The sequence below is a fragment of the Poecilia formosa genome, unplaced genomic scaffold (genome assembly GCF_000485575.1).
Source record: "Poecilia formosa unplaced genomic scaffold, Poecilia_formosa-5.1.2 Scaffold10, whole genome shotgun sequence".
NCBI lineage: Eukaryota > Metazoa > Chordata > Actinopteri > Cyprinodontiformes > Poeciliidae > Poecilia > Poecilia formosa.
In genome coordinates, this window is record NW_006799949.1 from 436424 (window position 1) to 451090 (window position 14667).

The 14667-nt window shown below is 37.3% G+C and overlaps 1 protein-coding gene across 1 annotated transcript in view; it reads right to left on the reverse strand.

Moving 5' to 3' along the window:
- Positions 1-13373, reverse strand: part of ghrhrb (growth hormone releasing hormone receptor b) — a 28331-nt gene extending 14958 nt beyond the window's left edge. The window contains exons 1-2 of the mRNA XM_007540984.2: positions 12495-13373; positions 8224-8332 (exon numbers count right to left, since the gene is read on the reverse strand). Coding sequence (XP_007541046.1) covers positions 8224-8332; positions 12495-12548 — 163 coding nt within the window. The 5' untranslated portion in view covers positions 12549-13373. The remainder of the gene's footprint in view (positions 1-8223; positions 8333-12494) is intronic.
- Positions 13374-14667: the final 1294 nt, after the last annotated feature.

A 14667-nucleotide genomic window follows, 5' to 3' on the forward strand; every position in this document is an offset into this window, starting at 1 on the left:
TATATATATATATATATATATAATTTTCTTTCTACTATTTTCTTAAAACACATCTGAATAATTTTAAGGTCCTGATTTCGCTTCTTTACTTAATTTCTCACTCAAATTGTCCTTGTTGGGGAAAGTGATGAAACAAAAACCTATGGATGCAACACAATCAGAAATGTTATTTCTTTTGCTAAGTTTTAATTCACAATTGTTAACAATTTTACTTACACTTACCTACTCACTTACCTTCTGCTGCTAACACTTATTTTACTTTTATCTACTTAAGTACAGTTACTTACTTATACTTATTCTTTTAAACATGTCCTTTTGGTACCTCTACATACCTATACTTAGCAACACTAAATTATAATTGCTTGCTTTTACTTGCAAATGTTTCCTTGCACTTTATTATATACTTTCCAATTTGCACTTTTATACTTACTTTAACTTACTTAAACTTTAATTGTTTAAAAATAATTACCATTACTTTGGTGTATTTAGTTAAACCTATCTGCTACTAGTAATTCTTTCCCTTTAATTTCTAAAGAGTCCTTTTACTTCTGTAGTCTTAAGCACTTACCCTTAAGTAACTTATATTTATGTTCTTACTTTCACTTATTTAGTTAAACTTAGTTTTACATACTTATTTTGCAAACATTCACTCCTATTTTGCTTTTACTTACTTACACTTACTTGTTGAAACATTTCTTAATTTAGATTTACATACACCATGTTAACTTGAACTTTTAAGATTTGCCCACTTACTAATTTAAACTTAATGTATTTCATTTATTTACCATTTTACTTTACTTGCTTATAGTAACTGAAGCATCACATGCGCAACTTAAACATATGGCACAAAGAGACATTAATATCTTCAACGGTCATTATAACAGCATGTGTCCAATTATATTGTTCATAGTAAAGGTTTCTTTATTGGATGACACACTGAATCCTTTAAACTTACTCTCCCATTAATAAAATGCTTTAGGTACAGCATGTTTGGCTGAAAAATGGTGTTTGACATGTCATTGTTACACCTTACTGACCTTCCTTGTAGTCCCGTAAAAAGCCAGCACCTGGTCATTTTATCAACTTTTCTTATAAAACACACTTAACATTCTATAAGCAACAGACTTTTTTGACCTTGAATGCATCTTAATCCTGCAGAACCAGCTAATTAAGCATTTTCCTGGAACAGAAACTTAGTTCTCTGATGTTAGTTTTCAAGGGGTTTCCCTCAGTCTGGGAAAGGCGAAGGGTGTTTGATTTTGTGACGTTCTCAGCCCTCCTCTCTGCCCACGCTTCCTCTCCACAGCCGCTCATATCACATGGCTGACGAAGTCTCTCCCTGCGGACCCTGGCGCTCTGGATGAGAGTGTGTTTGTGATAAGAGACGGTGGTAATGAGGCGCCGGACTCAATCCGCCATCTCATCGTCTCATACATCAAAGCTCCTCGGCCCTGCGTCAATTAAAACGGCCGCACGGAGAGATGCAGCAGCACTCATTCATAATGAAACACAGCGTTTGGCTGCTGCTGCAGGTTCTCCTGCCAAAGCTACGAAGAAGAAGACATCTCGCAGGATAAACGAGGCTTTGAACTCGTTTTTCATTTATATTTTCCACTCCATCATAGCTACAGATGACATCTTCATTTATTATGTTCTGCACTGACTCAAGACGGAGTACCTTTATATTGTTAAATACTGTAATATTGACAGATATCCCCTATAAAATGGGACTTCATTTAAATGGACACAGTGGCTATGGCTTTATAACAGTTTCCAGTGGTGATGGGAAACAGTTCCTTCTTCAGATGCTCACTGAAGCAAAGCAAACAGCATTATAGTGGGATTTAGCGATGGATAAATGGACTTGTGCATCTCATTATATAGTCATGGTTGTCTTTTTGTCTTGTTCACAGTGAATAAACATGAGCGAAGCGCTAGTAAACATCAGTGCCAGAGACAAAATGCTGAAGGAGCCGTGGTCTGTGGATGAGAAATAGAAACATGAGAACTTGAGCCATTTGAGCACAGTGAACTCACTTTCTTTTTCAAGAAACCAGTTTGAGACAAACTGAGGTTTGTGACATGCTTCATTTTCCTTTTGGAGATACAAGACCTTTACACTGTGGTCATAAAAGGATGGACATTTCTCAACTGTTGTCAAGAAGTCCACATTTTCTGCCCCCAGTTCAGATTCAATGAACCAGAAACATTTTCCGATCGATCATGGTCAATTTTTACTGAGTCTAAACTGACAGGCACAATTCCTGAATTGACCCTTTGGTTGCAGTGGCCCCTTTTCTTCAAGGCACAGTGCGCATTCCCCATACTTTAGTTGTAATGAGCGATTGTTGCCTCCTATCATCTCAGAAAAGGTTTTCAATTTTTCACTGATAAACAAGATATTTTCATCCACACAACTGTTGCTCTTATTGTGTCTGAACTACCCAGACCAGCCTGTTTGGCACAAACATCCATGTCATGTTCAAATCCATTTCAAAATTCTTCATCTGGATTTTTGGTTTAAACAACAAGTCATCATCAGTATATGCTTAAATACAGTAAATGTCTGATTTGATATTTTGCATTCATAAGCAGTTGAGGAAGTGGATCTAATAAATTATGCAATAAGTCTCAGTAACGCAACAAACCACAAATATATATTTTGATATGTAAGATTAGAAAACTAAACAAGCTGGTAAAATTAAAATTCACGATCATGTAAAGACACAACAGCCCACCTGCAGTATTAGAAAACAAAATGTATCCTTGTCTATTTAAAGCCCACAGGGCATCTAAAGTGACTTACTGGTTTATTTTTCTTGCTGAGGGCTGTGAAAGGTCAAACCTGGCTGAACAGTATTAAAGTAATTTCTCTGTCTCACCTGCTTTACTGCGACATTCAAAGATTCACCTGTCTGACATTTCTGTATCCGATTAAAAAAAAAAAAGGAAGGGAAAAAAAACCCATCTGCAACAACTTATGAGGAAAGATTTGTCATTCTCGAGGACAGACATGAAGGGGGAAGGAGTATTATATCGATCAAATGTCAGCCTAAATGGAAGGCCTTTATTTCCTCCTCAAGGTCTGGCCAGTTTATCCCCCGTCGCTTCATTTCTCAGTCTATTCCGGATTCAATAAAGCACAGGTACACTAACGGCTGTAATAGTGTTTCAAATATTAGAGTAGTGAAACCCCCTGGGATGGATAAAACTGTGAAATCTCTTTATAGCCCTTGTTATGAGATGCAGATAGAAGAACTGTATATCAAGAGATAATCTGAAGATATTAAAGAAAAACACCTGTAGCTTATCAATTGTCTAATCACGCTGTTAGATTTTTATGAGGGGAGTATTGCATGAAATCTACTTTTTGAGCTTTACACCATGTTATCATGTTATCCATTCATCAAAAACATATCTGGAGAATTGCTTTGATTCTTTCATGCATATTTGAGAAATCCTTGAATCTCCCCTGGCAGCCATTCTAGGGTGTCTGTGCTCTTGCTCTAACAAAGCACTGCCTATTTTCACAAAGCTCCTCCTAGAACTAGGAGACTCCGCCTCAGCATGTGAACTACTTCTCAGTCCAACACCCCAAGAGCGATTGGAAATGGTAAAGGCGCATTGTTGTGGTGACATGCAATAGTGTATCAGAAAGAGCAGAGGAACTTCTTAAAGGGACAGACGCCAATTTCAAAGCATCAAATTGCAAAGTCAAATTTCTTTTAAGTTATTTTTGCTGCATACAGAATTTTTGTAACTGAAGTTAACATAGTTACCTTTTTGTGCTAGAAAATGACACCATGTGCCTGGAGAATACATAATACAAGCCTTCTAAGGTTTTGTTCTGAAAAAACCTTTTTAAATTTTATCCCTTGAATTCCTATTTTTTCCTGCCTCACAAACCAAAGCAGTAAACGAAAGCAGTAAAATATTCCACAGGACACAACTTTAAAATAAAAAAAAATGTCAACAGCACATTTATTGGCAGATTACTCTTTAAAAGCTAAGGGGAAAATATTACAGCATTTTGCCTGAGAAATACAGTAAAATGCAAATGTTGGACTGTATTGACAGTCATGGAAACCTTCTGGAGAAAAGAAGGTTTCCATGACTGTCAATACAGTCCAACTTTGCTGCTTCCATTTGATTAAACAAAAGCAATTTATTAATTACTCACTACCAGAGTGACTACCTCTGTAAGAGCAGGAGTTGTGTAAGTTTGTGAGTTTCTTCAGCATGTAGGCGTCGGTCCAATGCAAAGGTGGAAAAAAGCAGAAATGGCCTTGGACAGCAATAGTTGCTGCCCATCACGGGGAACAATCGCAAGGATGGATGGATGGATGGATGGATGGATGGATGGATGGACAGACAAACAGAGGGATGTATGGATGGATGCTACACTGAGAAAGATTTTTCACAAAAAGAAAAACAAGCTGCCGATCGTCAACACAGACACATCAAACCTACTGCCCAGCACAATTGTGGAGGAGTAAAGAACTGATTTTTTATTTATTTATTTTTTTGCTGCCACAGGGCTTGGGAACCTTGAAATTATTTTAAGTCCTCTTTATATTTTAGAGTTATATGTGAGGCCATTTGTCTTACTGCTGAAGCTCAGTCCAAAATGGATCATCAACAGATCAATGATCATAAGTGTAAATCAACAACAGAATATCTTAAAAAGAAATAAATGAAGGTGTTACAATGGTACACTCCAGGTCATGACCTGATTGAAATGCTGTGGTACAACCTTAAGAGAGTTGTGGAAAAATTGGGTTCTGCAAAAAAATGTTCAATATAATGTCACAGCAATCACACATGCCATTGATGTTTCATGCATGTTGTTTGTCCAAAAAATGTTATTGACCGTCATTGAAAGTGCTGGTGATTTAAAAGTATAAAATAAAAATAAAAACATGTTGGTTTTTATGGTCCATGGTTGTGTGTTTTGGAAAACAGACTCCATCAGTAACCAAAGACGTATTGGAACAAAACTTTTGATTTCTGAGTTTGTTGATACATGTTATTTAAAATCCAACATTACATGTTGAGGGAGGAAAACTTAAAAATACCAACATCCACATTACTGTCAAGTTATTTGCTTTTACTGCTGCAGTAAACAGTGACACTTTCCACTAGTAATTAATGGTCAATATGGCAGCAGCAACTGACCTGAGAATATGAAGAGGGCAGAGCGGTCGAGCTGTGTAATGATCTGTGAAAAGGCCAGCAGCAGAAAGTGACAGCCACATGGAACCTGGCAGTAACACACAAACATTCACATGGGTGGCTGATGTTCAGGGTGAGTGTAATAATGAGGATGAGAAATAATAATAATAAAAAAAAAAACATTACTTTCTTGCTTTCTTTATGTTGGAACATGACGGGGCATTTCCAAACTGTTTCCAGAAGATTGGCACCATGAAACTATCCAAAAGGTCAAAACTAAAAACTAAAACAGGAACTGTGTGGTTTATATCTGAGTCAATAGTTTAGCGTGTTACATTTCCTGTGAAACACTTCTTTCCAAACTCAGATAAATATCTCTGCACACGTAAAGAGATAAAACTATTTCTCAGACTACTGCAGTAGCTCATCTGTTCAGACACAAAGACCCTCTGTTTTGCCACCTCAGAGTCTGATTGTCACATCTCCTCTTTGCTTGAACGCAAATGATGCAATTAATTATGAGCAATAGCAGCTGAGGTGTAGACTGGAAGCCCCACTGGTGAGCAGATGACGCTCATCAAGTGAGAACAAAGTTTAACTGCTTGGAATGATCATGTCACACAACTGAAAACACTTCACAACAGAGCATTTCAGGTGTAATAAACCTGGCTTCAGACAACATCACAGAAGGAAAATGAAGTCCTCCACCCCCTTGTGCACAAGCTGTTCAAGTGTTTTGTTTTGTTTTGAGGTGTGGAAAAAAGGATGAAAGAAGAATCTTAACAAATTCAGATAGTTCACCTTCTACTCAGGTAGGTAGCAAACCTTAAAAAGGTTAGAGACATTTCTCTCTACCTTTGATTGTAGTCTGTGGAGCCGGATGAAGAAAGCATACTTTGCATTTGGTAAAAGAAAATCAATCATTATTTACAAGAAGGTATCCAGCTGGACTACTTTGTACATCCATCATCAAATGTCAGACAAACAAGAATGTCTGACAAACACCCCGCCACACAAACTGACTGGTGTAGAAAGTTACCCGAAGTTTCAACTAATTCCCTCTACGCATCTTTTCTTTTACAAGTTCAATGAGGCTGAAAGACAGCTGAAGCACTCGTCACAGACTTGTATAAATTTGTTTTCTGGTTCTTTGGGGAAAACAGAGATATTTTCACTCCAGACTCGACATGCAATTTCTTCTAGGAGTTGTAGCTGTGAGCTGAGACCTCCTCATATCAGGACACCTTTGAATCACTTTTAGAGAACTCAAAAAAGCATCAGAACCCTACAAACATAGACCGTCTTTATTTTTAATCGGAAAGCTTGAACTGTTAAATAGGGAGGCCTATCAGCCAATAGGAGAATCACAGATTGGCTAATTCCCACTGTATTCCGATTCACTGGAGCCTTTCTGCAGCAATGACAGACCTGCAGACACTCACCCAAGTTCTGACCAGTCTCCTATTTCATTCTGCTCCAACACATGAAGACATTGTGAAACTGTTCTCCTCATGGCAGAGAGTCAAATTTTGACTTCCCTGTCCAGAATGTCTTGACTGTGGACTGTGAAAACAGACTTGAGATTGATGCTTCCCATGCCAACTATTCAAACAAAGCCATAAACCGAACCAGTGTCAATGTGAATGGTTAGTGAAGGTTCTTGGAGAAGTTCCCAGGACTTTGTCAGAAATTAAGTTCACACTCCATTACACTAGATGGAGCGTGAGAGATACCAGGCAGTTTTATGCATGCACAAAACGTCTATGTTTAGATTATGGTGGTTTATTTTAATTTTCCAAGCAGTCTTGAGTGCCTGTGAGTAGAAGCCTGTAAGTACCAGAGTCAGATATCCATGACAAGATAGAGTCAACCATGCACTGTTACACTAAACACAAGAAAGTGTCAGGGTCTCTTGCTGAGGCTCCTGGTTTTCACTCTCCTCACAAATGCAACACTGGTCATTGTTTGAATTGTGCAAATTAAAAAGATGAAGTAAGGATTTGAAATAACTAACATAAAGTGGAAGTCTGCTGGAGAGAAACTATGTAAAACATGATATATTTAAGAAACAAGTTAGAGGTACACACAGGATTTTAGTCTATAGTTGCAACATTTCCAACAACACAAAGCAATAGTCAAACATGTCTAAAACCACATTTCCAAGACTTGTAAAAACCTTTGGATTCAGTTGAAAAAGTAAATAAAAGGATACATTTTATTATAAAGCCAAAGAGACCTAGAGGTTATATACACAATGTTTTAATCTCAGATACCAAGAAGAAGATTCATTATGATGATTTAATTTTAAAGTCTAGCATAGACGCTTTACAATATGAAATCTAGCTTTGATTTCATATCTCTGTATGTAGTATCAAAATTGCAAGACCTGCTTAAACTGTAACAAATATTAGCAAATGACATAATTACAATGCATTCGCTCTGACTGACGAAAATGAACTCCATGCTTTCCCTCATATTACATAGATAATCTTTTCCCCCTCTTTTTGTAATTCTGCCACCACATCTTTATATTTGTGTTTAAATTTGTCATCCTTGAAATCTTCTGAAGCCCATCATCTCACACTGAGATATTGGGTTTCCATTCTCTCTGCAAACAATATTTAGCTTGAGGATAAGTAAATCAAACTGTGGTAGCTACGTGGGTGAGCACATAAAAAAAAAGTGAAGAAGATGGGCATGTTTGGCTTTGAAAGGGGAAGAACTAAAAGCATGAGCCACTACAAAATTAAGGCTGGTATGGCTAGTGTGTTCCCCGGCCATAAATTTTAATTTGAACACACGTGAAAAAGAGGTTGCATACTAATGGTGGCTGCTCTTTCAGGTTTTTATTTTCAAAAATAAAACAGAGAATGAAATGAAAATAAAAGCTAGTATAATTTTCTCTTCAAGTTTAGAACTGGTAATACTACTTTACTTCCTATCTACCACTTGACAACAACAAAAAAATAATAATAAGGTTCGAATGGTTTTCTATTAATTATTTTTGCAAAGACTCTGAGTTTCTCCACAGCAGAATAACAACATACCAACCTGTCTTGGATGAGTAGTTGTTTTCTTCCTGTTCAAGAATATCGTAGCATTCTTCTTGAGCCTTCATGTGCTGCAACACCACAGCACAGTCTGGGTGCATGGCCTCCGTCTGAAGAGCAGAAAAATCCAGTTGCACTTAAAATACATGGCTGAGAAATAATGAATAAGCACAGCATATCAGGAAAATTGTTTTGTTTTGGGGTTTTTTCCACTGATCTTTCCTTCAAACATAAAACTCAATACAAGGTAAAAAAAAAAAGTAAAATATTTCCACAATCTAATTTACTGTGGTGGTCTATAAAAACCTCCCTGATTATTTAAAGGTCACAGGCACAAGCAGTGTCTCATTGTGACAGCATAGTCCTATCATATCTGTCCTGTACGTTTATGGAACAAATCTACTTTATACAAGCATGATAGTGGCAGAAGACTTTTCCTCCTGAGGCCACACATCGAGTCATTTTACAGTTTATCATTGTGAATATTACCTGGCGCACCTCGCATGACGAGGAGCAGACTCTGACAGATGTTTTCATGAAATCATCAGATGCAGGTGAAAGAAACCCGATTGTGTGCGAGAGACTAAAGAGTGCCCTCTGAGAGTGAACTTTAATTATTGTTACCTTTCATCCTAAATGGCAGCTGTTTTCCCAACGTCGTCATTTAAATTCAGTCATTGTCGTAATGAGGTCATTATCGCAGGGCGCCCGATGCCTATGGCCATTCTTAAATGAGCCGCCATCATTTACATTCAGAGTTTCACAGCGATACCGAGGGTAGATTATTGTATGGTATTTGACATCCTGACTGAGGCATGAATAATTTTAGTTGACATTTAAAGATGGAGCAAGTTTCCTGTTATGTTCAGTTTAATTTTGACTACATGTGTAATGTGAATTTACACCACCATGTTAAATCACTTCCAATTTTGGTAAATGTTTTCGTTTAGTCTGGGTTTTAACGTCATTCCTATATTCCCATCTGAGTGCTCCAATTTGGATCGTATTTAGTATAAATGCAGAACAAGTCCCATGGATGCTCATTCTGCACTGCAATAATGTGTTTGGCCTGATGGACAGAATTTCACTGCCATTTATGCCTAAAATGGATGTACAGTGGAAAAGATGCTCAAACTCTCAAAGACAGCTGGACTGCGTCATTATTGCAAATGACGCAGTCAGGAAATTGTAAGTTAATCACAATCAATATCATAATTGTAATATTCAGCAATAAGATCACAATTAAAAACAGTTCTGATATTGTGCGGCCTTTCCTCTGCAAGGAAGCTGACTCTGGGTAGTTACGTGTTGATATAAAACGGGTGAAATTTGAATCAAGATTAGGTATCAACAGAATATCAGTAACACCTTTGTGTGATTAAACACAAATAAATCTGACCCTTTTGACTTTGTATTTAATAAGTGTGAGGCTGGTGTTCCCTCTTATGGACACATAAACAATACAATCTGAGCTGGTTTTCATACCATAAATCATTTACAACAATATTTACAAGCCTATTTTTAAACAGCTTTTAAAATAGGCTTTTAAAGAGATTTTGAGGCAGTTGAGTTTTCTCTTACTCTTTAGAAAATCCTTGACATTTTTATATACAGAGGTTCATAATTTGATCTAAAAGAGAATGGCTCTCAGAGAGAATGCTTCATGTTTTTTTTCCTCGTGATTTTTTTTTATTTGCCCTCTCTGAGAACTGCTTTCTTTTTTGTATTTTTGCTAATAATAAAACAGCAATTTCCAAACGTTTAAGCTTCCAAACCACTAAATACCAAACACAGAAGCCTGAAAAACCAAGAAAATAATATCCTATAATTAAAGTCTTTAAAAAAGTAATAAAAAAAGCATTAGCAGCACTTACTCTCAGTAGTTCTTTCTTTATTCACAATGTCATGAAGGAATTTGCTTTCCAATGTGGCACCAGTTGATTGGGAGTTACACACAGAAGCTGATTTATACTATTATTCATACTATTCCTAACTCATCTGAAAAGCCATGCTCCACTCAGATACAGTTTTCTCTTACCAGGCATTAATGCTCTGAAGAAGAGGAGAAAAAGAAAATATAGAAAAAGTCACTTCTTACCAAAACATCAATTCTTGTTGTCCCTGAGAGATAAATTACACACTCTGAAAAAAACAGCAGATCTCTCTTTGTTCCACTTTTGAAAAGCATCTTTGTTGTTTACATCTTGTTAGGTTCTGGCATATCATTTTCATCACCTGCTGTGTGTTTGGCGCCTCCCTCTGCCTGAGAGTGTTATTGTCCTTGGCTCAAGAGAACTGGAGTTTACAGAGGAGTTCAGCATCCAATCAGCGACTGCAAGGCGCCCAAGTGGGGTGGCTCCACACAAGCCCAAATTACCATTTTTCCACCTCCATGCTCAACATTCGGTATGTGTTCTTTGGCCAAGCATCTGTACTTCACCCTCATATGTCCAAAACAGATTATTCCAGAGGTCTAAAGGATCCTGACAATACTTTGCTAAACTATTTTCAGCCACTTAGCAGAGCAGATACTTTCTTCTTCAACTTTTCCAAAGAAACCATCCTTTTTTTTTTCTTCGTTTTTTTTTTGTTTTTTTTCCCACGTGTTTCGTGTTGTACTTTACCATTTAACATAACTAAGACCGGTGGAGCCATAGATGGAACTCTTCGGTTTTGCAAAGTCTGACCTTGGGGGTCAACACCATGTTGGAATGTCCTTGGGGAAAGATGTAGCACATCACATTTCCCTCCAACTCTTTCTGCACTTGTTTTTTTTTTTGTTTGTTTTTTTTGTGGGGGGGTTACATTTTATTCTTTTCTAACTCCAAATTCTTTCCTGCATCTGTTTCCTAGAAGTGGGCTGCTGGCATTCATTATCTGGCCACAAAAATCTATTGATTTCCTTGTATGTGGGAAAGAAAAACACATTGTCAATCGGCAGGGCACTGACAGGATGCAGAGGGAAAAAAAAGATGACAGCATGTTTCCTCATTTTGGCCTCCATACTCCAACTACCTGTGGCCTTTAGAATTGATTTTAAGGTTTTGCTACTTGTTCTGCAAGAAGATACTTGCCTGAGGCAGTAGGTAATTTGATGTCAGGACTCAAAAGGTCTGGAAGAATTTCTTGCAGGAAATAAGAAGAGGAACCTCACTAAGTTTGTGACAGATTTACAGTTTCATTTCTTGTTTGAGTTATTTTTAATTTGGCTGTTTTCATTTATGTTTAATTTCAATTCTTTATTACAAATCCAGTTCAGTGTTAAACTGTTTAGGTACTGTCAAAATGTCAACAGATCTGATTACTTTTGTAAATCCTACTGCCAGAAAAATATATAAATGTCAAAATAAGGTGATTCATGTTTGTGTGTGAAGGGGGAAAAAAAATAATAAAATGACATCTGAAATCCTTCTCACTCAAGTGTGGCCGCAGCTGGTGGAGATGAAATGCCGTGAAGTTCAGATGAGGTTGAAATTGAATAAGAGCTGAATATTTTTTTTCATTGAATTACCTGCATTGTTTGAAATTCAAACAAGAATATGTGTACTTTCGCATGAGTGGAGGAAAAAAAATTCATGATTTCCCTTTGTAGCTGTCAGTCTGCAGAGTGTCTGACGTTAATGGAGTCACAAGAGATGTTCGTTCTTTTCTTTAATCCATTATATTAGATATTCTTAAAGTGCTTTTGAAATGATTGATTCTGTTTGTTTATGGAAAAACAATGCAAATGTAAAAAAAGAAAAACATGTCAAATAGGTCGAAAACATAACAGTTTTTATTGGGCGTTCATATCCCAGAGGAAGTAAGAGCTCTAGAGATAGAGTGAGATGCCCATTGAGAGAATTATGACACTAATTCACAGCTGACACAACAAACAGCAAGGACAGCAGGTGAGTAAAGTCAGGTCGTAAATTCACGTAAATGTCTGAGGAGTTCAGGAAACTTTATGAATTAACTCATTATCAGTTCACATTGATTTTAATGAGTAATTCATTCATGAGTTCTCTAAAAAGTTGAGATAAATGTAGATAATTAACTATTTATGTTACAAATGTCAACAATAAAACCAGAACTTTCTTATCAAATATATATTGGGATCTAATATATTGAACTGTCAATTATTATGTAAAAGCCCGGTGCTTTATTTTTTTTTTATTTGGTAATGGAAATTAACTTTAATTAATTTTTTTTTTCTTTTAAAGGCAAACCCACCGACAAATCTATGAACTAATCTATGAGTTAGGTAAATCGGAAACTGTCGTCTTTACTCACCGTTTCCCAGAGCGCCAGCTGCAGGAGCAGAGCCAGGTGAAGGAAGCTGTTCATCCTTGGGCGTCCAGAAAGCAGCAAACTGACCCGGGAAAGGACTCACGCTTCCCAAAGTAGTCTCAAGAAGCAAGTTAATAAATAAATCTGTACTTAAATAACTCTTCAAGAAAGAACACAAATATGTGTTTCCGCGGCAAGTGCTGGAGGCAAGCAAGAAGTGAGCGGTTCTCTGGGAGGTGTGTGGGAGGTCCGGGTGGCGCTACGGTGTCCGAGGGGCGAGGATGAGGATGTCCGCATGACGCGCGGAGGAGAGCCGTCGATGCACTGAGCTGAGCTCCGCTGCTCTCCTCCTCAAAGGCGGCGACAGAGACAAAGGAGGAGGAAGAGGTGGAGGGTGGGAGGATACTCAGCTGAAGGAGTTACATCTCAGCTGTTGAGTATACTGTGCAAAAGTCCCAAAGTACTTATTATATTTTGCATTTATCGTGCTTTTCATCTTCAGACTGCAGACTTGTGGGGTTCTGATATATATATATTTTTACTTTGCTTACTTTCACACTAATTTCTAGTCAGGTAGGCTTTCCTGAGTCATTCCAGGCTAAGTAAAAATAAATATCATTTTAAATAAATCTCTAGTCACTAAGTAGCAGCCCAACGTTCTGTACATGGGGAGTCCAAATATTCATCTTCAGCCCTCTGAAAAATTTTATGTTGCCACATATTACGGCTCCTGGCCTCTTGAGGCTGTGCAGGCTCCCTTTTTGTTATGCAGGTTCAGCTGTGAGAGCACACCTTCCTGATTGGCTGCCTGAGTGCTGCAGGAGAGCAGCTATATCATTGGACCAGCAGAGGATTGACAAGCCAATCAGACGTTGATGAGGCCCACCTGTACCATATAAAAGGCTCCTGAATTTCCTCCAGTGGGACAGCTAATTGGAAGAGGTTTTGTGAAGTTGTCGTCCACGTTTGGTGATTGCAACTGCTTTAGGCAGTTTGTTTTGAGCCGTTTTGTGCAACTGCTTTGGCAGTTTTGAACTAATTTGTTCTGCTAAGTAGCTTGACTGCTTTAGATTGCTTTGCCAAGCTAGAAGCTTGTTTGGAAGGCTTGGTGCTCCCTTTGTGTGTCTCCCCCCCCCCTTTTGGGTTATTTTGAGTTTACTTTGACTTGTGTGGACATTTTGTAACTTTAATATTCTTGAGTTTGTTAATCCCTTTTGTTTTACATTAGTTGGGCTAAATTGTATTGTTTTGTGAAACCTTTTTTTGTAATCATTTTACATTCCGCTTGTTACTCTGGACACATTTTATGTTACCAGCCCTGGACTCCTAGACCTTGGGGGCGTAACACCACAGTTTACAAATATGCAGTAAACTAAAATCTTCCTGAAATAGAAAATATTTGGTACAACAAGAGAGCATATGTCTTGGTGTACCAATGTTACTTTTCAGTGACATTTGGTAGCTCATCTAAGTAGACTTGAGCACAATTATTAAATATGGGTGCAAAAAGCTTTTATGTATGATAAATATTAGGATTTTTGATTGTCACTTTGTTTTAACAGTTGAATTATTTTGGACTATGTATTTTTGTCAATAATGGTGTTCCATAAATGGATTTCTTTCTGTTTATCTTTGTTGTTTTTCTCCCTGTCATGTTTGTACATTGGTTATCCTGTTTACTCATAAATAACAGTTTGACAGAGGAAAATTTTATTTTAGCTCCAACCAGGTGAGTCCACAAATGTATTCTCTAAACAACTGGAATACCTCAACTCAAAACAAGATGATCTCTCAGATCCTGGTTCATCTCTGTTCTGTGTTAGTTTCCATTTATTATGCTTTCCAGACATTGTAATCTCCTGAAGATTAATTCTTGGCCCTATTTCTTTTTTCTTTTTTTGGTCCTATGTTAGACTTGTATCATTTTATCAGATTGTATGTGACTGAAGATCAGTTCAGTTCTGCTTTCCACTAAACCATTAGAACTTGTTTACAATTTTTAATTATTTCCTGAACAAATTCTCAACTTTTATGTGCAAGACTAAATTGCTGGTACATAAAGGACTCATCTGGCTATCACTACCACAAACCCTTTTTGAGGAATAGCATTAATATTGAGATTATGGGTCCAAATTTTTTTTTTTTTTTATCGGAAAGAAGTACAACAAATCCTTGG